The sequence below is a fragment of the Malania oleifera genome, chromosome 3 (assembly GCF_029873635.1).
Source record: "Malania oleifera isolate guangnan ecotype guangnan chromosome 3, ASM2987363v1, whole genome shotgun sequence".
Classification (NCBI taxonomy): domain Eukaryota; kingdom Viridiplantae; phylum Streptophyta; class Magnoliopsida; order Santalales; family Ximeniaceae; genus Malania; species Malania oleifera.
The window spans coordinates 31,653,057-31,678,828 of record NC_080419.1 but is presented as its reverse complement, the minus strand read 5'-3'; the positions used below and the strand labels follow the sequence as shown (position 1 = coordinate 31,678,828).

Sequence of the window (25,772 nt, the reverse complement as noted above, 5' to 3'; positions counted from 1 at the left end):
CGTTGTTGGCCATTATTCAACTTTTGATAAAGGAGATTCTCCCTTATCGGCATCTTCAAAAGTTCGGGTCTAGCTTCAACCATATTAAAAGTTTGGATAAGATTTTATCTTATCAGACTCTTTCAATTATTTTGCTTTTAAGCATGCAGGAATCTTTCCTGCTTTTTGCTTGTATAAATAGTACGTTTGTTTGTTGAGAAGGGCATCTTTCGTCTATCGTATAGCTTGTATTGCGAGAGCCCTCTCCTTTTCTCTCCCCCTCTATGTAATAATCTCTATTTTTAAGTCTGTTTATTTTGCTTCCATTTTCATGCTTTTTATTTGTGTTGTCAATTTTTTATTTCTATTACAATTTCATTTGATCACTATAATTTGATCACCTATGTTTCTTTAAATCACATGCATCTAAACTTCTCATCTCACGCATGCACTAAATGCGAATGAACACACCTTATCTAACACCAAAATATAATCACACTCAAGTTTGGTGCGGTCCTTGTACACCCTATACCCCCTTCTAAACTACAACATATTCTTCCCCCGACTAAGTGACACATGATAGTCCCTCATTTTTTCAGCCAAAAAGATAAAAAATAAATAAAAAATAAATTATACTTAGAGATTCACTCACACGGTTTGCAACAAGACTATTAAAAAAAAACAATTAAATAAAAAAGGAGTGAGCACTCTTAACGGTTCCCCAAACTTTGTGTACAAATTTGGAAAATTGAAAAAATAAGATAACATTTTAATGGTTATTTAAAAAACTAAAAAAATAAAAAAATAGTAATAAATTTTCAAAAGCAAACGAGGTCTTAAGACTCATAATTCACTTTTGTAGGTTAAATTATTTATCTACAAATAATCTTTCATTAAAATTAAAATAAAATAAGGATGTAAAAATTTAAAATATAATTAAAATAAAAATTCATATATTTGTTTGAAAGTTAAATTACTAAGAGTCACTTCAGACAAAAAAATATTTTTACTGCTTATCACGTGCAGCAAAGTTTTTTTTATTTTTTATTTTTTTGGAGCAGAAAAGGTGAGTTTAAAATATAATATTAAGTAAAACCATTATAAACTTTCTAATTTCTATTCTTTTAAATGTTCATTATTTTAATTTGTTATAATTTAAAAATATTAATCTTACTAAGTTTTAGTTTTTTAATTTTGTTTTTGATTTTTAATTTTTTTAAAATTTTATTTTATAATTTCTTTTTTTACAAATATACCGTATAGATTTTAAACCTTAGATTTAGATTAAGATGGATTACAATTTTATATTATATCTATTCCAAATCCAATACAAATTTAAATTCAAAGGCGGTCTAAACATAAGATAAATTATTTTTCAAATCAAAAGTAAATTATATGAAATTATGTTTAAAAACATATATTTTAAGTTTTAATTTAAAATTATACAAACGTTAAACTTTATTATATTTTATTTCAATTAATACAAATTTTAATTTAAAATTTTAACTTCAAACTCCACCATTATTTTTAAAATAATTATATTGTTTTTTTAATAATACTAAAAACTACAGACGAGAAACTTAGGAGCAAGGCGGCGACTACCGTTTGATCTTGCTGGGAATGAATCTCATCACTTATCAACACCGCCCCACTGACCCGTGAACCATATAAGCACGTCAAAAAGCCCTTCACCCAGTTTATTTCAGTCCGTTCGGGAAAAGCAGAGTCATTGGGCTTCCGATATCTGTCTCAGTTTCTTGACAAGAAATCCAGATGGGGAGCAGAAGCGGAGGGAACTACCGAAACCCGTGTCTTACGATGCATCAGCCATGGGCTTCTTTGCTTGTTTATGGAATCAAGCGGGTTGAAGGTCGGTCATGGCGTGCTCCTATTAGAGGTATCTCCAAAATTTTTTGTTGCTTCCTTTTACCGCTTTGAAGTTCTATTTGCTTTTGAGGATTATTTTTGGTATCATCGTCTAGTTTAATTTCTTCGATATATAGAAATATTGAGAAGTTACTCGTGTGTCTGCTTTTTAATTCTCTGTTGGGGAATACAATCTGAAAATAAGAAACAAAGCTATTTTTTTGGGTTAGATCGGAATGCGTTGGAAGGCAACTTCTAGGAATAGTTACTTTATAGTTTTTCAGGGATAGAATACGTTTTGTTGAATTTTTGATTGTTGAGGTAATTTTTGAATAAGGCTGCAGTGACTGCGTGCGAGGAAGAAGAGAACCGTTCTTAACCTTTTAACCTTGTTGAATTGTTGAGCCCATGAGGAACCTTACCTTGTTCACGGCGGCATTAAGATATGGAACTTTAATTAATAAAATCGTGTCAATTTGATTAAAAAAGCAGTAAAGAGGCGGAGAAAGATAAAATCATAGTGTCTTGCTTCGGAATAGGAGTCTCGGCTATAAGAACTTAAATAATTTATCCTACATCCTTAAACTTTTTATAAATATGATATCGTTAAATATATTATCAACTCATATTATTGGATTGTAGGTGTGTCATAATCTTGAAATGTCGTGAAATGAAATGCAGGCTCTTGTATCCCATTATGCTTCCAAGTTGTTTCCTCAACTTTGTGGTTTCTCCGTAGTACCTTTATGAAAATAATATAGTTATTAACTATGAAAAATTTGCCTAGGTACCTCCTTGGATGATTGATCCTCATAAAGTTCAAATGGTTGCAGATGCAAATTATGCGGTTGATCCAGCACATACATTTGAAATACTAACACTAGAATGTATCAAGTAGCTTTGAGAGCTCCAAAAGAGGTGCTAGTCTGCGAGCCACTAGTCCTATAGTCTAATCCCATAAGACCCTATATAATGAGGACTCTAACTTTTTGTTTTGCCCAAAGCTTAACACACACCCTTCCATGAGGACTTGAAGATGCATCGAGTCCATGACTTGAAACTCGAAGATTGTCCTTCTTTTGTCTGTGTGGCTTTTCTGCATATTGTTTGTTTCTTTAACATGTTCTCTAGTTTTCACAAATATATTTTGCCATGGTCTGATAATTGTTGTAGTAGGTGAATTTCATGAGCCATGCATAACCATACCATTCACCTGCTATTAGGATTCCCAAATCAATTGGGATTTCTAATTAATGTGTTATGATTCCCTAATCAATTGGGATTCTATTTAATTTTAGGATTCCCAAATCAATTAGGATTCGAGGGGATATTTTACATTTCTAATATGAGTTAGTTTCTCTACCCTATATATATGTGTAACCCCTATGGCGTATTTTCCTTCAATCAATGAAGCAATAACATAATTCATAGCTTTTGGCTAATTTGGAGGTAGATCCCCTTGAAGTGATCAAATCCTATTTCTCTTATTATTTTCCTTTCTTTAAATTTCCCCAATTTCTCCATGACAAAACCCTGGGAACTTAGCATTTGGTATCAGAGTAGGCGTTCTTCTGGATGCAGGTAACTTGCCGACAAAAGCAAGATCTTGGAATTCTTGATCTCCACTCATGCTCAATGGCCTGAAAAATGTCAGTAGAGTCTCAGATGGAAGCTAGGCTAAAGGTTGAACTTAGTAATATGTTAAGTCTCAATTTGAAGAGATCCAGACATCGCTCTCTAAGCTACTCATTACATCTTCCCATAATGAGAGAGAAGATGATCTCTCTACATCAGCTAATCATAGGGAGCATCTATACATGCATGAAGGAGGTTACCAAGGAGAGCGTGATCATGGTCCTTTTCCTATAAAGGTGTAATTTCCTCGGTGGGACAATGATGGCCGTCTTAGGTGGGTTTCTAAGGCTGAAAAATACTTTCGCTTTCACCACACTATAGAAATATCTAAAGCTAAGATTGCTTCTATTAGTTTGGATGGCAATGCTATTCAATGGTATGACTGGCTTGAAGCTTGTTATGGAACGCCTTCATGAGCAGAATTTGTTTCTGAATTAGTTGTTCGATTTGGGATCACTGGATATGAGAATCGATGAAGAGCTTTCCAAAATATGCCAAACTAGCATTGTCTTGGAGTATCAGACACAATTTGAGTGGCTATCAAATAAGACTAAAGATTGGAACGAAAGTCAACTTGTAGGTACTTTTATTGAAGCTCTCCTACTTGACATTTGGCATGAGGTCAAAGTGTGTTGGCCATGGCCTATGATTGCTTCAATTTTTATGCGCGATTAGAAGAATAGAAGTTGGGAGAAGAATGACATCAGTCCATCAAGACCATTAGCAAGGAGAATGTTAGCAGCACCATCACACCACTTGCTCCTCACAATCCTCCTTTCAAACAATCAACTTGAGGAACTTGAAGAGAAAATGACAAAAGGTTTGTTTTGAAATTGTGATGAAAAGTGGCATAAAGGGCACCATTGCAAGAAAGGACAACTCTTGATGATTGAACCAGTGGACGAGCCTGAAGAGGTTGAGGATGACCCTCTTTATTTAGATAAAGAAGGTATGAAACCTGATGCTAATGATGAATCTATCACTTCTTCAGTCCATGGTTTAGCTAGTTATGTTAATCCTCGAACGATAAAAATTAGTGACTTCCTAAAATGCCAACTTATTACTATCATAATTGATATGGGCAGCACTAATAATTTCATGGACACTAAAATTGCTAAACGACTAGTCTATCCCGTGGAGCAATGTGAATAGTTTGATGTGAAGGTTGCAGATGGAAGGACCTTGACATGTCAAAGCAAGTGTCCGAAAGTTAAACTTACTATGCAAAATCATGGGTTGTATGTTGATTTCTTTTTGCTTCCACTAGAAGTGTATGAAGTGGTTTTGGGTATTGAATGATTAAGCAGAATGTCATCACCACCCTTTGTAAACGTCATTTGTTTGTCAAGAAATCTAAATGCAGTTTTGCTTGATTGCATGTGGAATGCTGTGGGCATATTATTTCCTAAGAAGGTATTTCAGTTGACCCTTCTAAAGTACAAGTGATTGATGGCAAACTAGCCTATTTCACAAACAATAAATATGTTGCAAGGGTTTCTGGTGTTGATTGGTTACTAGCGTAAGTTTTTCAAGGATTATGGAATGATTAGCGCTCCATTGACCGCTTTATTGAAAAAGGATGCATTCAAATGGAGTAAGGAAGCTGAAAAAGCCTTTATCAAGCTTATAAGCACACAATGTCCACCACACCAGTTCTTGCCTTTCCAGATTTCAACAAGGTGTTCATCATTGAGTTTGATGCAGTAGGAGTTGGCATTGCTGTAGTTTTAATGCAAGACTGACGCCCCATTGCTTTTACTAGTAAGATTTTTTCTCTATCCCATATAGGCATGACTGACAGAGAGATACTAGCCATTATCATGCAACTACAAAGTGGATTCTTGTAGTTTATTGCTGCTCTGCCTTGACTCTTGAGGATAAGGCTGACTTGAAGGAGGCGGGAATGTTGGGATTCTCAAATCAATTGGGATTTCTAATTAATGTGTGATACCCAAATCAATTGGGATTTTTTTTTTAATGTAATGATTATTTAATATTTGTTAGGGTTCCCAAATCAATTAGGATTCGAGGGATATTTTACATTCCTAATAGGAGTAAGTTTCTCTACCTTATATATATGTGTAACCTGTACGGGGCTTTTGCATTCAATCAATGAAGCAATAACATAATTCATAGCCTTTGGCTAATTTGGAGGTAGGCTCCCTTAAAGTTATCAAACCCTATTTCTCTTATTATTTTCCATTCTTCAAATTTCTCCAATTTCTCCACGATAAAACCCTAGGTTCTTATCACTTGCAACACAAGCTCTTAGTATGTCCTCTAGTGTCTGAATGAGCTCTCCAATTGCCTGTTAGTTTCAGGATTGAGGCTCTACTAATATGTAGTCAACTTCTAGAGCTTGCAGGAAACCTCTCTTAAACCTTAAAGTGAACTGAGTGTCTCTATAACACAATCTCCATGGGTAACCATGGAGTCTTGCAATCTCATCAACTTAAAGGTAGCAGGTCGTTTTAGGTTCCATGTCACTTGGATAAGGAGGAAATGAGCTGACTTCGGTAGTTGCTCTACTAATACTATTTTGGCATCATATCCTCTCTTGGTGTGTGACAATCTACAAATCTAGTCACAAAATTTATAGTCACCTTCTTCTATGTTCATTTTGGTAGAGGAAGGTGTTTCAACAACTCGGCTGTCTGTTGATGTTCTACTACCCTACAGTCCAAGCACCTAGATACAAATTCAACTATCTCCTTCTTCATGCCTAACCACTAATAAGACTTCCTCACCCCTAAGAACATGTTGGTACTTTCTGGATGTGCTGAGTAAGGACTACTATAGGCTTCCTCCAAAATCTCCTTCTTTAAGCTTGGTTATTGGGTACACATGCAATTTCCTAGAATCAGCATACTATTGTTCTAGATTCCAAAACTAGGCTCTAAATCTTTCATGCATTTCTTAATCTTCTCTTGCCCCTCACCATTCCCTTGATCTTCTAGAATATTATTTGACTACATTAGTCTTACACTCAAATGAGCTAGCAAATTCCCACCCTAACTCACTTTCAAGCTTTCATTAAACCCTCTCAATTCCTTCAATAAATTAGAGTAAGCAGCATAATCTTCTAAAGGCTGGCTTGTTGAACCTTCTTTTGTTTAGTGTTAGTGGTTATCTTACATGTGGCTCCATTTAAATGATGCCTCCAATTCTTTAATGCAAATAGGATGTTTGCCAAGTCTAAATCATGAGTGAGGTAATTCCTTGTGGTTCTTCAGCTATCTAGACAAATAACCTAACCCTTCCATGCTACATTAGAACACATCCTAGTCCCTGCTTCAATGCATCATATAAACAACAGACCCCTCGCTCTTTGATGGCGACATCAACACAAGTGCCTAAAGTTATCTTTTCCTTCATTTGTTGGAAACTCATCTTTATTTCATCCATCCATTCAAATATAACATCCTTCCTGGTTAATCGTGTCAAGGGGCAGGGATCAAGGATAAAATTTGAATAAACTTGCAATAATATCTAGCCAATGCTTGGAAACTCTGCATTTGTACTACTTTCTAGGAATCAATTGAAATACCGCCACACAAAAGCCATATGGCTCACGACTTTGTCTTAACTAGAATTTGCATTTACTAAATTTAGCATACTATTTTTTTTCCATGATCCCAACAACAGTCTCAAATACGAGCATTTTCTTCGTTATACCTTGAGCACACTAGGATATCATCAATAAACGTCACAACCGAGCTGTCTGAATATGAGTTGAAGACCTAACTCATCAAATCCATTGAAGTGATGGGTGCATTTATTAACGTGAAGGCATCACAAGGAAGTCAAAGTGGCTGTAATGTGTCCTAAATCTAGTTTTGGGAATCTATGCTTTCTTTATATGCAACTGGTGATATTCAGATCTCAATTCAGTCTTGGTGAACACACTATCATATTGGAAGTGCTTAAATAAGTCATCAACTCAAGGCAAAGGGCACTCTATGAGAACACGCTATCATATTTTAAGTGCTCAAATAGTCAATGTGTGCATTCCTTTATTGCATTCCTCTGCAAAGCCTTGCACCTAACCATATTGCATGAAGATAACCCTCCTCCCCATCTGTGAGCTTCTTGAAATCAAATAGTGTAGTGCTATAGAGTGTCATCCAAACTACTCCCAATACCATGTCACGACCACCAAGTTTCAAGATTCTTGAAAGCCTGACCTGAGCAAAAATCTCAATTTTTTGCATTGTCCATGTCGAATTACAATTGCATTGCTACAAGATCTACTGCCCTGCCACAACCATGAGAGGAGCTATTGGTTCACTATGATAATCCACTGCTGCACCCTCAGAAGGGGGGCACTGGTTGTGCTCAATGGGAATGGCCCCCTTTGAGAAGTATTTTCAAATTTCAAAGTGTTATGAGTAGTATACTCAGCTGGAGTATACAGTAATATCTCTATACATTCATCAAGTTCCTCCTGATTAGTGTCCCCAATTAATCAATTGATCCTTTATTTTACCCCATCCGTTAAGAGATTAGGTTGCCTATTCTTATATATGCCTAAGAACAAATTTGTTTTCGCATTTGAAACGCAAACCTAAATTCTTTGAACTCGAGCTTCAGTTAGCCTAGGTTTCTTGGCACATGTGGAATTAGAAGCTTGATATTCATCTTGGTTACTCAAAAATTTGGGTTTTATTGAATTAAAATGATTATTGCTAGATTGAAAAAATTTGGAATAAGTGTTCGGGTCTAGATTTAAAGGAAACCGAGTATCCTTTTGATGTGGTTGAGAAGTAAATGGTGGAAATAAGGGTTTAGGTCTGGTTTTGAAGGAAACTGGGTATCCCTTGATATGGTGGAGAAGTAAATAGTAGAACATTTAAAAAACTTGGTCGTGGGTTCGAAAAACTTATTTATTCCTCTTGCTCATGGCTTCTGAGGGGTTTCTTGTGAAGTGGTCAATTTGAATGCTCAGTCAGAGTTGGGATTGAACATTCACAACATGGATTTGATGTCTTCTCTTAAACTGTTGAGAAAAACTAGATACAGTAGCATTCAGACAAGCCTTGTTAGCTGCCAGCATTCAGGTTTAAGTTCCTCAAAAAGTTTTTTGGATAATCCAGCCACTGAAGCAACCTGTTGATGTTTTTTGAACTTATCACCCGTGTCCTTCTAGATATTTTTTCTCTAGTAAAATTCTTTCTAAGAAATGTTGTTTATACTAATGTGAAACTTTGAAACCAAAAATTGCCTCTGCATTCCTTGTACAATGAGGCTATCTACAACATATGATTCTAAGCTATTTGGTGAATTTTGAAATACGTCTACCATATTTGAACCTAGAGTCTTCGGTTATTCTTTTCAAAGATAGAAAATTTCATCTTTAGTAAAGGTCATCCTTGAGCCACAAGCCTCCCTGCTTTATGAGGGTAGGGGGAGGGTCGTCACAGTGTACGCAGCCTTACCCGTTCTTTTATGCAGAGGGATTCTTTACTTGGACTCAAATCCATGACCAACTAGTCACAAATGAGCAATCTTACTATTGATCCAAGGCCAGCCAAAAGGCTCCTTGCTTTGCCAGGGTAGGGGGCGGGTTGTCATAGTATACGCAGCCTTACTCTGCTTTATGCTGAGAGGTTGTTTACTTGGACTTGAACCCTTGACCAACCAGTCACAGAGGACCATATATCCTTGATCCAAAGCTCGCCCTCAGATCTCATCTTTAGTAGCTTACAAAAATTGCCCCATTTCTAGAATTTCCCATTGATACTGCCCTCATCCCATTCAACATCATTTGGGTAGGGTAACAACACTTTCTCTTTCTCTAAATACTTCCCTTTCCAGCTTGCCCTAATTTCCTATTCTTGTCAACATGATGCCGACTTTTGATTAAATTGCACCAATTCTTCAAATTTCTTGCAAGTCTCTTGCATAAATTTTTAGGTTTCTACTCTTGATTCCTTATCTTTTTTCTTGACTTGTTCCTTGACTGATATGAATCTTAACCCTTTTCACATTTCTTACTAGAATTGACCACTTGGTACCAAATTGTTTGTCATAAATTCAGTTGGGGCAACACTTAAATTTGAATTTAATTTCACTTTAGACCTAATAACAATTGTCTTTTACAACCACCCACTTATCCACATTGTGTAATTAACCAATGAACTGTCTGTCTGTACTCCTCTAACTAATAGTAGTACATAATACAATGAACTAATGAATAGTACACAACTGTCACAATGTATCCAAAATGTCATCATTTTTGCCTATACATTTGATACCAAACTGCTCTAGGTGCTGGTGCTACTTATCTAAACAACCACATTTGAGTGTTGCAAGATTTTTAAGACTATCCAGTTATCATCTTCTTTCTCCAATTGAATCTCAATTCCACAGATGGTCATTGACCATGGTCATAACAACCTAACACCTTGTGCCTTTAATGCCAGGAAACCTAAATCTATAAAATTGTGGAAAAAACTCATAGATGTGGAAATTTCCAATCCTTGCATATCTGAGGATGATAGAACCAAATTAAGTCATTGATATTGTTTTGGTGATGACTCATTGGACTATAATCAAGTTGAGAGCAAAATTTTGAGATGATATAGCTAGGACTCATTGAGGGAACATACATTATTCCATCAACTCCTTATGATTGTGAATTTTATACTTCTTTGATACTTGCTAAGAGAATCACGCACTTCTTCGATACTTATTGAGAACATTTTTGTCTAAGGATATATTTTTAGTTAGTGAAATTATCTGTTGTCCAGTCCCCAAAGGTAAACAACAACAACAAAACCAAGCCTTAAGTCCCACTAGGTGGGGTCGGCTACATGAGTCATTTTTCGCCAATTTATGCGATTATGGGCAATTTCTTTCGATAAAATTCAGGGCTATTAAATCCTTACTCTCTCATTCCAAGTTATTTTAGATCTACCCCTACCCCTTCTATTGCCTTTCATAGTAACTAATTCACTCACTGGTGCACTATGTGGCCTACATTGCATGTGTCCAAACCATCTGTGTCGCTCCTCCCTTATCTTATCTTCTATTGGTGCTACACCTAACTTACCGCGAATATGTTTATTTCTTAATTTATCTTTCAATGTTGTACCACTCATCCATCGAATTCTCATCTTAACAACTTTTACTTTTTGGATATGTTGTTTCTTAGTCCTCCAACATTCTAATCCATATAGTATGTATATTTTAATTTTAAGGGTATTCTACAATCACAAAGCACATTTGAAGCACTTCTCTATTTTATCCAATTTTTTTTTAACTCTATGCATTGCATCCTCTTCAATTTCTCCTTCAGCTTGCATAATAGATCCAAGGTATGAAAATCGATAAGTGCTATTTATTTCTTCTTCATCAAATTTAACATTGTCTCCAATATTCTTCTTACTATTATTTAAATTACATTTCATATCTTCTGTCTTATTTCTACTTAATCTAAAGCCTCTAGATTCTAAAGATTCTCTCTCCATAATTCTAACTTACCCTCTAATCCACCCCTAGTTTCATCAATCAATACTGTATCATTTGCAAACAATATAGAACATGGAGCCTCATTTTGGATACTCCTAGTCAGTTGATCCATCACTAAAGCAAAAAAGATAAGGGCTCAAAGTAGATCCTTGATGTACACCTATTGTGATTGGAAATTCTGTAGTCTCTCCTCTTATAGTCCTTACACTAGTCTTTACTCCATCGTACATATCCTTTGTTCAAAACCCACCATAGAACTTCCCTATGGTACCCTATCTTATGCTTTCTTTTGTCAATAAATACTATATGCAAGTCCCTTTTCTTTTCCATAAACTTTTTCATTAATCTTCTTAAAATATATATAGCTTTTGTAGATCTCCCAGGCATAAAACCAAATTGATTTTATGAGACCTTTGCTTCTAGCCTTAATCTTTGTTCAACTACCATTTCCAACAGTTTCATTGTATGACTCATAAGTTTAATTCCATGATAGTAATTACAATTTTGAATATCTCCTTTATTTTTGTATATAAGTATTAAAGTGCTTTTCCTCCATTCACCTGACAATTTCTTAGTTTTTATAATTGTGCGAAATAAATTAACTAACCATATAATTTCATTTGTTATATAATGTCATATATATTGTAGTAATATTTTAGTTAAGGGGCACTTTAGTCTTTGTATCATTATTAGGGTAGGTTTATTGATTAGTTCAATTGTATTCAATATATATATATATAAATAGCATAAAGGCAAAGGCATCGTGCGTGCCTCTTATGCGGAAACCCTCTTTCTTTTTGTATTGGATCTTGAATTCTAACATGGTATCTGTGCCTAACTGATCCACCCTGATTTTCTTTTTGGCGCCGCTGCCGATTAACCCTAATCTCTTCCCCTCTCTAAGCCATCGCCGCTGCACCAATCTCCTAGCAATCCCACTCGCAATCTCCCAGAAATCTCACCTTCCTCGAATCCCTATTTGCAGTTGCAAAAGCCCAAGGCCTGCTGCCGTCCGCACACCAGGCAGCCGAACATCACCGCTAGAATTTCCGTCTAGATCTCTGCAACTCTGAATCATTGTCTCTTTCTGTTGCAGCAACCTCAACGTTGCACTGTCGATGTCTCCACGCACCATCGCAATTCTTGTGTCCTCTTTCGCGACCACTGAATTGAGCTCGTCGCATATTAAATCAAACATTTCCCTGCCCATTTGAAACACCCATCGGAATTCTTCATTAGGAAAATCCGATTTATTGCACTCGTCCCACCATGCCTTCGACTGGTCCTTCACCCATAGTCGGACGTGTCGGGCAAAGGGTTTCAGATTCCTGCAATATTTTCTTCTTTGCCTCCCTGGATTTTCTTCTCTCTATAGTTCGGCCATCGCCATCCCTTCTCTGATCGGGATCTCTTCCATCTCTCTTTTGCAAGCAAATCTGCAGAAAAATCCCTAACCCCCAAATCCTTAATCTGCCGAGCACTGTGAGCTGTGTCTCTGTCGCAGCTTCGCCCAATCCCAGCGGCCTGCAACCTCTGTTCTGCCGCAACCTTTGTTCCTCTTGCCCTTTACGGAGCAATCAATCAGAGTCATCAGACCCTCTTCGACGATCTTTCACTTTTTGTATTAGTCATTGTTGTGCTACATCTCGAATTTGTTCTTCTTGCCCTTTCCGGGTTCCTCTATAGTGACACTACTCTCATTTTCTTGATTCATGTTCAAACTGTCAGAATTCCCAAAAGTGAGTTGATTGGTAGGTTTGTACGTTTGTTACATTTTTATATGATGTCTCGTTCATTGTTGCAATTCTTTTCCTTTTCTTGATGTTCCGTGATTATCCAGTGTTGGGTTTTAAGTTTTGAAGGAAAAAAAAAAAAAAAAAAATCTTGCATCTCCCGTGCAATATCTCTGCTTTCCTAGTTTGAAGATTTTCTGAACCAATCCGTTGTTTTAGGCGGTGAATTATTGATCGATTGAGTGAATCTTTTGTTATTGATGGCGATTATATATGGTTATAGTTTCTGAGCTTGTGATTTAGAAGTTAGTCTTGATTTGTGGATCCAATTGAGGTCTTGAGAATCTTGGCTTGTTTTTTTTTAAGTTTATTATGGATTACCTTCCTATTGAGGTTATTGAAAATATACTATCCTAGCCGGAGCTGCAACTCCGGCACTCTCTACTACTCTCTGCAACTCCAGCACTTTTTGCAACTCTCTGCAATTCGGGCACTCCCTGCAACTTCGGCACTCTCTGCAACTCCGGCACTTTCTGCAACTCTAGCACTCTTTGCAACTCCGACACTCTTTGCAACTCTATGCAACTCCGACACTCTCTGCAACTTCGGTACTTTCGACAACTCCTGCACTCTTTGCAACTCTCTACAACTCCGACACTCTCTGCAACTCCGACATTCTCTGCAACTTTGCCCTGCACTCTCTGCAACTCTGCCCTGCACTCTCTGCAACTCTGGCACATCCGCTGCTACACTCTCCTTGCAACTCTGCTGCACTCTCTGCAACACCATCTATGGAATCGCACCCGATGGCAAATTGTGAATGTTTTGGTCTTATCACCGACGCTACAATCGCACGTGGACGACTCCCAGGGCCGCACGCAACCACTAGCGACATCCAGTTTCTACTCAACAAACTCTCGATGCTTCTCAGTGCACCATCGTGAGTTTGAGGGGGGATGTTTGATAATATTATATATATTGTAGTAATATTTTAGTTAAGGGGCACTTTAGTCTTTGTATCGTTATTAGGGATAGGTTTATTGATTAGTTCAATTGTATTTAATATATATATAAATAGCATAAGGCAAAGGCATCGTGTGTGCCTCTTGTGCGGCAACCCTCTCTCTTTTTGTATTGGATCTTTAATTCTAACATCATTATTACCTAAGCATTTTCAAACTTCAATTGGGATGTTATCCCGGTCCTATAGCTTTTCCATTTTTCATATATTTTTAGTGCAAGCTTAATTTCGTTAACTCTAATCTTGCAAAGAAATTTCATATTTTTAATCATTTTCTCATTTGTTAATTCTAAGTTTAAGACTTTTATTTGGTTTTTATTAAATAGCTTACTAACGTAATTTCGCCATCTTTATTTTATGTTTTCTTCCTTAACCAAGACAATATCATGATCACTTTTTATACATTTTACATTACCTAAGTCCTTCCTCTTTCTTTCTCTAGCTCTAGCAAGTTTAAATATATCTCTTTTCGCTTCTTTTGTATCTAATTGATCATACAAATTATTAAATGATCTATGTTTAGCTTCACTAATGACCTTTTTTGCATCTTTTCCCTCATTTTTATACTTTTCAAAGTTATTCATGATTCTACATTTTCGCCATGTTTTATACCAAATTCTTTTTGTCTTTGCAACTTTTTGGACATCTTGATCCCACCAATAACTTTCTTTGCTATTCGAGAATCTTCCTCTTGATTCACCTAAAATTTCTTTTGCTGTCTTTTTCATAGAGCTAGTTATCCTACTCCATAGAGTATTTGTATCTATACCATCGTCTATAGTCCAATCACCATCTTTGATCATCTTATCTTTAAGTTTTATTATATTTTCTCCCTTTAGGTTTCACCACCTAGTTCTTTTACCTTGGCTTATTTTATCCGTTCTCCTCCATTTTTTTATGCATACATCCAACACTAAAACTCTATATTGTGTGGTTTAGCTTTCCTTTGAGATTACTTTACAACAATGTAAACGATTTACTCTCCTAGTTAAGAAAAAATCTATTTGACGTTTATTTTGTTCATTTTTAAAGGTTATTAAGTGTTGTTTTTCTCTTCTTAAGGCACGTATTTATTGTAATAAAATCATATGACATAGCGAAGTCTAAGATCATCTCTTTAGGCTCATTTTTGTCTCCATGTCCATGTCCATATCCTCCTTGTATCCTATCATAACCTTTATTATCCCTTCCAACATGTCCATTCAAATATGTTCCTATGAATATTTTATTAGTCCTTGATATGCCTTGTATAATACTATCCATACCTTCCCAAAATTGTCTATTAAGAATTTCTACAAAGCCTACTTAAGGAGCATAAGTACTAATGATATCTATTATTTCTTGGCCTAAGACCATCTTGACTGTTGTAATTTTATCCCCTACTCTATTTACATCTACAACACTATCTTTTAAATTCTTGTCTATAATAATTCCTACCTTTGTGATGCACTTAATGTCCTAATCTTTTCACACACAACCGATCCCAAGCCCAAGTAAAGGAGGAGGGTTGCATTAGGTAGCTGAAAGCTAGCGTAAAATTTGTCAAATCACTATGATGTAAATCTTTACCGAATATGCGCAAAGGCGTCCTTTACGATCGATGTGTTGCACTTATACTACTCGGGTATAGCGAAAAGTGGGCGAGGATGGGTTAAGGTCGTTGCTCTGAAGCAAAACGTCGTGTTGGCACTCCGGTATGGTGTCAAATATGCAAGGATTCCTGCATCATTCTAGGCGTGAGCGGGTAAAGAAGTTAGTTCAAGAGAGTGTATTAGTGTGGTATTTTTATTGTACTTATCTACTTAAGTTTGGAGCATTCTTTGTACATCAATTTCTATCGATTCCACTTTGTAAAGACATCTCCGCCTATTGAAGGAGAGAGGCATCTTCGCCAAGTAAAGGAGAGAGGCTACTCCGCCTATTGAAGGAGGGATTGTAAAGACATCTCCGCCTACTGAAAGAGAGAGGTTTCTCCACCTATTGAACAAATACGTAGTGGAATCCTCAAGTAGGTTACTTAAGGCAAGGACGTAGGCAAGGATTGCCGAACCTTGTAAAAACACGGGTTTTATTCTCTCTTCCCTAATCTCTTTAATTTGAGCACATTTATATTTGTTCATATTTGTTGTGAATATTGATTGCATTTGCGTAGTTAGATCACTTGCTTGAAATTGTAGCAAACATCGTTAATACTTGCATAAATTTTTAAATATCCAATTCACCCCCCCTTGGGATTACACCTCAACTCACAATTAAGTCATAGGAAAACATGCTTTTTGGTTTAGTGTCTCTTGTTCTTTGTATCATCATTATACATGTCAAATTGTGGTTTCAGGAAATTTTGTTCATAGTACCTTCCATTGAAGACTTCATATAAACTTCTCAGTTTCAAAGAACTGTGCGTTTCATGGGAATAACTGCAATTAGAAACAGAACAAATTACTGTTATTTTTACCAATCACTCGTGTGCTTCTCTTTGCATTTTATTTCTCTGTTCGATTAGAGAAGACAACCCAATTGCATTGGCAGCTGTGGAGATCAATGTTTTAAAAGGCGAAGGCGTAAGGTGAGGCGTTTTAACCCTTAAGAGGCGATACATAAGCCTTCAGGTGTTGGGATGTAAGCCTTTTGAGAATTTGTTTTTAAGATAAAAAAATGTAAATAAATATACGTATTGTAAGAATAAAGAAAAAATTAAGAAAACCACAAATATAATGTAAAAAAGAAAAAATTAGATATACTTTTGCAAGCTACTTCTTGTCCATTCAAAAATTGCTAACTTGAGTGCATGACTCAAATCATGATGAGATAGCTATGCTACTATAAAACTATTTTCATGATCTAAGATACATTTCTCAGTTATTTTGGAAATCTCAAGGTTCAAGAATTTTAAAAATCAACTCATATTATGACATTGAAGGGGAGCTCAGGCGCAAAAGTAAGGTTGTTGCCGTATGACTTGGAGGTCACGGGTTCGAGGCGTGGAAACAACCTTTTGCAAAAATGCAAAGTAAGGCTGCGTATTATAGATCCATTGTGGTCCGCCCCTTCCTCGGACCCCGTATACGCGGGAGTTTTGTGCACCGGGCTGTGCCCCTTAACTCATATTATGACATTGCTTTTATATAACATGTACTTAAAATTTTCTAACCAATTCTAACTTGAGAATCACACATCCAAAATGCGTAGGCCTCAACTAAAAAGGTGCAATTGAGAATCGCACATCCAAAATGCCTAAGCCTCAACTAAAAAGGTGCAAAAGGCGTGCCTTTTGTAAAAATGCGTAAGCCTTAGCAAGTAATGCGTTAGCCTTTTTGGAATTTGGTATTTTAGATTGAACCTCAAGGAGTTTTAAGCATGCCTCAAGGCAAGCCTCAATTGAGCCTTTTAAAACAGTGATGGATATACTTCCTACCACCAAAACCCAACCTAGACGCTGAAGGGATGTACCCTTCTATGTGTGATAGACGAGTACCCGATCAAGGGAAGACTCAAGCTCGAGTGAAAGTTCAACAAATCGAAGATAGGGCCTTTTATTAGTAGGGCAAAGGGTTTTCTAATATTCAACTGAATCTAAGGGTTCACTAATGATATCCTTGGTATGAGGGAGCAGTAGTACATGGCTTCCCTTGAAAGAACTCGGAAAGTATTAGGGAAAGGAAAGGAAAATATCAAGAAATTCTCATTTTCATGTTTGGTTGTCAAGGAAAATGAGAAAGAAAATAAAAAATACACCACATTTATAAACAAAAAATTGATTTTACACATCACTAATATTTAGTTTTTCCTAATTTTTAGTCATATTAAAACAATCTTAAAATTTTGATAGTATTTAATAGAGAAGGAAAATATAAAAGAAAATGAGCTTTCTCCTTATTTTTCGTTCCTTTCCTTTTCTCACGTAAAATTCTTGATCCAAACAGACCCTTAGAGAATAAAGTTTTGTTCCAGTAATAAATCTAGAAAATAAAGTTTCTACTAATATTTTTCCGTGTGGTGCGTCTTTACTAATGAAAATGTAGTGTTATCACAGTATGATTTTCTTTTGAATCATTATTAACCTACTTCTTATGATAGAAATACTAGTGTCAATACACTGTCTTCACATATATATTCATGTACACATTAAGTACGAGTTTTTGGAGTATGTGCCATGCCAAAACCTGTTCCATGGAGCAGAACAATCTGCCTTCTAGGTAACATTGGTTGGCAGTTTGTACTTCATGGTTCAAGCTCCATAATAGTTGAATATGAGTTTTCCATTAACCCTAGTGATCTAAATTTAGATTTTGGCAAATTTTGGAGCTGATCAAATGTCAATGAAAAAAATGTAATCCCAAGCTTTTGGTCCAATCAGTGTATTTAAGGTTACGTTTGATTTACCAAATTTGTATTCTAGGAATAGAATGATTTTAGCACAATTTGAGTGCTTACAAAGGAAAATGGTTTTTCATCATAAAGAAGATGAAAATGTAATATATATATATATATATGCTTACAAAGGAAAATGGTTTTTCATCATAAAGAAGATGAAAATGTAATATATATATATATATATATATATATATATATATATATATATATTACATTTTCATCTTCTTTAAATGTCAATGAAAAAAATGTAATCCCAAGCTTTTGGTCCAATCAGTGTATTTAAGGTTACGTTTGATTTATCAAATTTGTATTCTAGGAATAGAATGATTTTAGCACAATTTGAGTGCTTACAAAGGAAAATGGTTTTTCATCATAAAGAAGATGAAAATGTAATATATATATATATATATATATATATATTTATTTATTTATTTATTAATTCACAACATGGACTAGACAATGAATAACTATTTCCAAATCTTTTACCATTTATCCCTTTTACTCCATCTTAGATGGAATAACACAAGTTTCTGTAGGAGTGACATTTTATAAATTATTATATCCCTATACTATTTCTATGTTATTGTCACCTTATTCCATTGTATTCCTAGAAATTGACATTTCATATACCAAACGTAACCCTAGAGTTTATCTAGAGAAGGTCTGAAATCAATTGGGAAAATGGTAAAACTTTGGAAGGCCCAATTGAAAAATAAAATGTTTATTCTGAAAGTTTTGGCCTGCATTTTTTTGTTGATTACACAATTGTTGAAGATGTGAGCACTTGCTTGTGTCAATAATTTTTTAATGAAATGGTTAAATTTAAAATTACAAAAAAGGATACCTATGATTGAGTGTGTGGATTGGTTGCAAAATCAATCATGATGTGTGTTAATTTTTCTAAATAGTGAGGATTTAAGATGCTTCATCACATCTTTACCTAAAAAAAAATGATGCTTCATAACATGCATAATCTTGCTTTCTGAAGGTCGACTTTGGATCCATGCTGCTAGTAAGGTCCCAGACCCAGAAACAATCAAAGCAATGGAGGACTTTTACCGGGAAATTTATGCTGTGGATGGAATTACTGACCTCAAGTTCCCAGAACATTACCCAGTTTCAAGACTGTTAGGTATCATTCATGATATTTGACTGATGGAATTTTCAATCAAATATACTTCATGTCTATTATGCTGTTTGAGAAGAATGGATGGAAATTCAAATTCAAGGAATTGGGCATTTTTGGATATTATTGTAATTTTATTGTCTATATTTGTAGTATTTTTTAGGTCATAAATGAGTAGATTATAGGATCTTATTTGTTAGAAAAGTAATTTTTTAGTAGTAGTTGGTCTTGCTTTTTTTATTTTCTTTGTTCCCAACAAGAAAAGTAATTTCCTAGTGCTATTAGGTCTTGCTAATTTTATTTTCTTTATTCCCAACTATATTAGGCCTTTAAATACTACTATTATTTTTTTGAAGTCACATATATTTGACTGTATTTGTGTGTAGCGCTAAGATGTGACAGTTATCCATGGTCCCATGATAATGTATTAGTGATTCAGTCTGGTTGCTGTCTTTTAATATTAAATCACATATTTAATTTTCCTGAATGAGGTATTATAGCTGCATAATATTTAAGTTGGAATAAATTCATAACAGAATTTAAAACTTCACTCTTGGATAGGTTGTGTTAATGTTGTTGGGTGTGTCACACGTGACGAGCTGGTTTGCTGGGATGGTGTACCCGAGGGGGTAGGCAAGCAATTTTTTACTTTTATTTGTTTAATGTGCAATTCATGGCACATTTTAAATCTGTCTTTACTCTTTTAACAGGTGAGGCTAGAAGGGCAAACAGATTTTTGCTGGCTCTGTGAACAGCCCAAGGTATGGCTTTTTTAAGCTAGAGTTTTGTCTGTAAATTGAAGAGTTAGCAGTCAAAGATGGTTAGGTTTTTTTGTATATTTTTTTTGATGGGAGTCATTTCTCTTCAACCAAATGCAGAAACTGGTAATACCATTTGAGATGCGTGGGTACCAAGGTGTTTATAATTTGGAAAGGAAGGTACAAATGGAGCAATGAGGTTTCAGTTTCTTTTACCGTCTTGTGAAACCTTCTTACTAAAATCTTAATATCTCACCCCTCACAAAATTGTCGCAGATATATGAGGCAGCTTTTAGAGGTCTTTCTCCTGTTAAGGTTCCACGGCTGGTTAAATTTGCACTTCCTGATCCGCATGACCCTTTTTCATTGAAGCCAGGGTCGCTTTCTTCTTGCTTGAATGGGCCCAAAGCATCAACCATTGAGAAACCAGCAAACCTTAATGCAGCAATAGCTGGTGCACGAGCTGCAGCCGGGCAGTTCTCAAAGAAAAGCTCCCACGATTCCTTTACCACACAGGGAAGGGATATTGCTGTCCTTCCCAGAAAAACAAGGGGCAAATGGAAGGAAGAGGATCAAGGGCTGCACAGAGCTGGGAAATCTGTTTCGTAAGATGTAGCTTGCAAAAATAGAGGGCATTTTTATTGTGTTATAGGGATATTATTAGTATGCTTAATTTTGTATGGCCATGTATATAGAAACCCTGTATTGGCAAATAATTTACTGCTATAGCAATTCTGGCCTCTAATAATTGTCTTGTTGGTTCAATTAAATTTTGTTGGTTTTTTTGTTTTTGTTTTTTTTTTATTTTTGTTTTTATATAATGCAGGTGTGTGAGACTTTTTGGATGCTTTGAATAATCCACCAGGGCAAGGCCCATCTCTACTCTCAATTTAGTTTTAAGGTGTATAATTAATGATTCTATCGATTGACAAGTATAATAATGAAGTGTGAAGTGATTTGTAGAAATAAATACTTATATTTCTTTCAATGGATAAGCATTTTGTCTTCACAAATGTTTTTTATTATTTTTTATTTTTTATTTTTAATTTTTCCCAGACACAACTAACTAGGTTTTGCTGGACCATTATGAACACAAATATATCAAACCATCAGTGGAGATTTTTAGAGGGGTATAAATATTCCTTTTACTTAAATGTCCGTCATCATCTTTTAAACATCAATTCATGTTTGGGGGTTTAAAAATCGGATCAATATATATATATATATATATATATATATATATATATATATCTAAATTGTTTCGTTATAAAAGCACAAAATATATGCGTAAATAAACACACGTGTAGACACCTCAGTTTATCCAGGGCTTTTAAAAAAAAAAAAAAATATGAATAACATTTTTTTCTTTCATGAATAAAATATAAAGAAAAAGGAAATATGGAAATAAAAAAACAAGGAAATAAATTGTGCATAAAATAAAAAACAGAAAAAGAAGAAAAAGAGGCAGGCAAGCAGTTCAGCCTTCAAGTTAAACTTGCAAAGAAAAAAAATTAGCAAATAAATGTGTGAAATGTGCAAAAATTAGAAATAAAGGGTAATTGGCAAGTTAATTTAAATTGAACCTTGATTGATCAAATTGGTAATTAGTTTTAAAGTTTGATTGAGCAATCAAAAGTTGATTGGTCAATCGAATTCAATTCATATTAATCCTTTAAACTTATAAATAGTGGCTTCTTACAGATAAAGGGACACACAGTGATACATTCACACAAAGACTTATAGAGAAAAGATCATTTAGGCAATTTTAGTAAGAAAATCAGAGAGTTCTGATTGAGAGCTTGAGGAAATTGCTGGAGAATTGAGCTGCTAAATTAAGAAGTTTTGGAGGTTCTAAAGGTCAGAATTTGGGTATGCAGACATAATCAAAGGAAAGACCAATGTAACGCTCCAAACCCTTAAACCCAGGTCCGGCGCGTTATACCTGATATTATTCCTGATAATCCATAGTCCATAATATACATACACAGCGAAAAACATAAACATAATCTCCATATAACATAATACCATAAAACCGTAATATACCAGAGTTTTTTGTTTTCTATCTATAAATCCATAAAAACCATCCAACACCTGCATTCCCATATATACATATCCCCTAAAGCATTTTAGTATATTCACAACCATTCCATTCTCTACTCAATAACCTTTAAACATGAAAACGTAAAACATAGAATATTTACATCCCCCATAGTTTATCATAATATACCCTTTCTCTTTTACAATCCTAAAAAATGCTAAAACCCTTGAGCTCTCTAGGCGCGACCTCGAGGATGTCTTGAAAAAGAAACATTCGTATTCGGGTGAGACATATCTTAGTAAGAGAAGAAACATACATATTAAAATAGCGCGTGGCCAACATAAGGTAAATAGACATCATTTTAAATACATTTACAAATCATCACATAGCATTGAAATCGTTTTTTAAACCTAAACAATCACATGTAAATATTCAACCCACAAGATTACCCAAGGATAGGGATGATTACTCGCCCATACAAGTAGCACCCCTCTGCTTTGATACGTAGGTAACCCTAAGGTCACAACTAAAGCATACCAGGGAACTCATCTTACTCAGTAAGCCCTCAAGTGCTAAAATAATCTCGTTCTCACACATTTAATAATAGTTTACTAGCAAAGACCCTAAAGGTAGGGAAATCTACTTGCTTATACAAGTAGGTTCCCTTTGCCCTAGTACGTAATGCAACTACTGCCACATCTGAAGCTACTAGTGCACTCGCCTTTCTCAGCAAGCCCTCAGGCGAAGAGTTCACCTTGCCTAATCGTAACATGTTCTACGTACGTACATACTTCTAATATCATAATACATCATTCCTTTCTGTCATTATACATTCATACACATTCATTCATGTTTATAACTTAACTTTACATTTCGTTTCACTTTAAGTGACTCTTTCCCATTTGTATCGTTCACGTTTCACATTTCTTTTCATTGCATTGTCATTTCATTGCATAACATTTTTATTTCATTGCATAACATTTTCATTTCATTCCTTCGTAGTACAACTGGTTTTTAGCCATCATCAGTTAGTTTCCACATAGAAATACGCTAGAATCTGCTACAGTTAGTTTTCATATAGAAATGCTCTAGAATCTGCTAACATGGCTGTCTTTTAACTGTCTTACATTTACATGGTTGCATTTAACATACACAAGCAACATTGTCCATATCATTTTTATTCATAAAGCTTTACTTACTTAACCTGCATCTCGTATATCTAACATATATTTGCACAGAATCTCATGCCACACAGTTTTAGCAGTAAAATTTATATACATTCCTTACAAAATAAGTCAACCCATAATTAACATTGATATACTGAAAATATATTTCATTTCTTACTTAATTTCTTAGAAAATTCCTTTCACTTTCATTCGTTTACTTTCACATATACATAACTATATAAACATTCCTAGGTTAAGAAAATATAAATTTCATGGGTGACATTTTAAACCCACATATAAACATATGTACATAAATAACACATAATCCATTTTTAATTCATAAAAAACCTGATTTAATATATAAATTTCCCCTTTACCTGACTTTCAAACTAAGCTGGCAGGACCCCCGAACTGATTCCCATAGCATTCACTTGGACCTTGAATCCAAAAATCCTAACTTAATTAAAATAAATTCCAATTAACTTAAATCTTAAGGAGAACACCTATTTACTACTTCTGAGGCTCCAAATAACAACATTCCTTAAGAAAATCCCAAAATAACTAACTTACCCTTATTTTGGGATGTTTTCCAAATCTCACAACCCAACGATCAGCTCCTACAGCCTTGAAGAGAATGATCCTACGAACCTCATGGCGGTTCCGGATCGTCAAATCGGGTCAAAATCGGCCCAAAATAGAAGAGAGAAGGTGGGAAAACCGTATTTTAGAGAGAGAAGAAGAGAATTCCTGAGGTCTTGCGCCGAAAATGAAGAAAGAGCCTATTTATAGAAAAGGCTTTGTTGACGAGACACGTTGATTCATCGACGAGGCACTATATAGACTTTGTTGACAAGAAGATACCTTCGTTGACGAAATTCAGAGTTCCAAATATACTTTGTATAGATTCCTTCGTCGACAAGAAATAGACTTCGTCGACGAGCTTAAAAGGACACTCGTCAACGAATACAGGACATTCGTCGACGAGGCCTGCTTTTCCTTCTAATTTCTTTCCTTTCTTCCCCTTATTTTCCTTTAATCCACTTTATCCATTATATTTTCTAATTATTAAAATTTCGGGTCATTACATCCTCCCCTCCTTAAGAAATTTCATCCTCAAAATTTTACTATCTAATCATCCTTTTACATGACTTAAACTCATTTACTAAATATCATCATAAGAAATTAACATGCATATAATCACATAAGTTATTTAATCATCATTCATTAAATTAAATTATCTCATACCTGCTTCTCTGATGGCATCCTCTTCAGCTCGGAGTGTGTACAGTCGAGGCGGACCACCTCTTCCAAGTGGTATTTGCTGCTTTCCCTTGTTCTGATTCTGAGCAGCTACCATAGGCAAGGATTCTCGGCAATCTTTTCTGTGGTGCCCTGGCTTACCGCACCTATAGCAATTCGAAGTGCCATACCAGCATTCGCCCCTATGCCTCTTATCACACTTCGAGCATATAGAGCCCATTGTTTCTTTCCCTTTCTTCCCTGATCCCTGACTGGCCTCAGACTGAAAACCAGATGGTGCAGGTCTCTTCTTCAGCTCTGAAAGCTCAGTGCTACCTTGGATACTCTTCTCTAACACTGAGGCCTTGTCAACTATTTCTAAAAACTCTGGACTTGAAACCCGACCACTAGCTCGTAAATTTTGCCCCTCAAGCCTTTCTCAAATTTCCTAGCCTTCCTTGCTTCATTCGGAACCAGAAATGGAGCAAAATGCGACAGTTCTACAAATTTAGCCGCATATTCCGCAACTGTCATGTCTCCCTGGGTCAGATTGGTGAACTCTTCAATCTTCTCCTCTCTAACAGATGAAGGAAAATACCTGTCAAAGATAAGCTCCTTGAACTTCTCCCAGGTAAGAGCTATCTTTAAAACCCTCTGATCCTCCAACAGCTTCGTAGAAAGTCACCAGCGCTTTGCTTCTCCTGTCATCTTGAATGCAGCATAACGGACCTTCTGCTTGTTTGTGCAGTCGAGTATAGTCATGATCTCTTCTATCTTCTATACCCAATTCTCTGCTGCCACAAGATCAGGTCCTCCTGTAAAGGTTGGAGGGTTCATCCTCATAAATTCCTTGATACTGCAGCCTTGTCCTGCAGGTGGACAGTTCTGTTCCTTGGGTTCCTTCTTCATTTCTGCTTTAATCTGATGAACGATACCCTGAAATACCTTAGAGGTATCTATTTCCTCCTCACTAGAGGTCATTGAATCCTCTCTTTCTTCAACCTCTATATTCTCATCTCTAGAATCCATCCTGGAAATAGGATAGGAAAGAGATAAGATTTTCCATATCATAATTCCAAATATCCAAAGTCTCCATATAAGGACCGATCCCAAGGTTAGGAAACATTACCGTAGATGGATTTGCCGTAGTTTTCTGAAACCGTTGACTGAATCAGAAAATCACAGAAGTCCGCCAAAGAATTTCTGCCTCTAAGCTATAAGACAAAATCCTATACTTCCTTGCACCATACCTACTTCTCGAGACCTAACCTAACATATTAATCTATCATCCTTATCCTAACTATTTCCTATACTCAGGTATAAATCATTTCCTAAATCCTCAAAATCCCCAAAATCATTGCTCTGAT

At 35.5% G+C, this 25,772-nt stretch overlaps 1 protein-coding gene across 1 annotated transcript; it reads left to right on the top strand.

Annotated features, from left to right (window-relative positions):
* The first annotated feature begins 200 nt into the window (after positions 1-200).
* On the top strand, positions 201-20,732 carry LOC131151993 (uncharacterized). The gene is made up of 7 exons (XM_058103536.1): positions 201-265; positions 1,551-1,876; positions 19,067-19,210; positions 19,766-19,833; positions 19,915-19,965; positions 20,083-20,142; positions 20,239-20,732. Exons 2-7 carry the CDS (start codon positions 1,753-1,755, stop codon positions 20,569-20,571), a joined length of 780 nt encoding a protein of 259 aa, XP_057959519.1. The 5' UTR covers positions 201-265; positions 1,551-1,752; the 3' UTR covers positions 20,572-20,732.
* Positions 20,733-25,772: the final 5,040 nt, after the last annotated feature.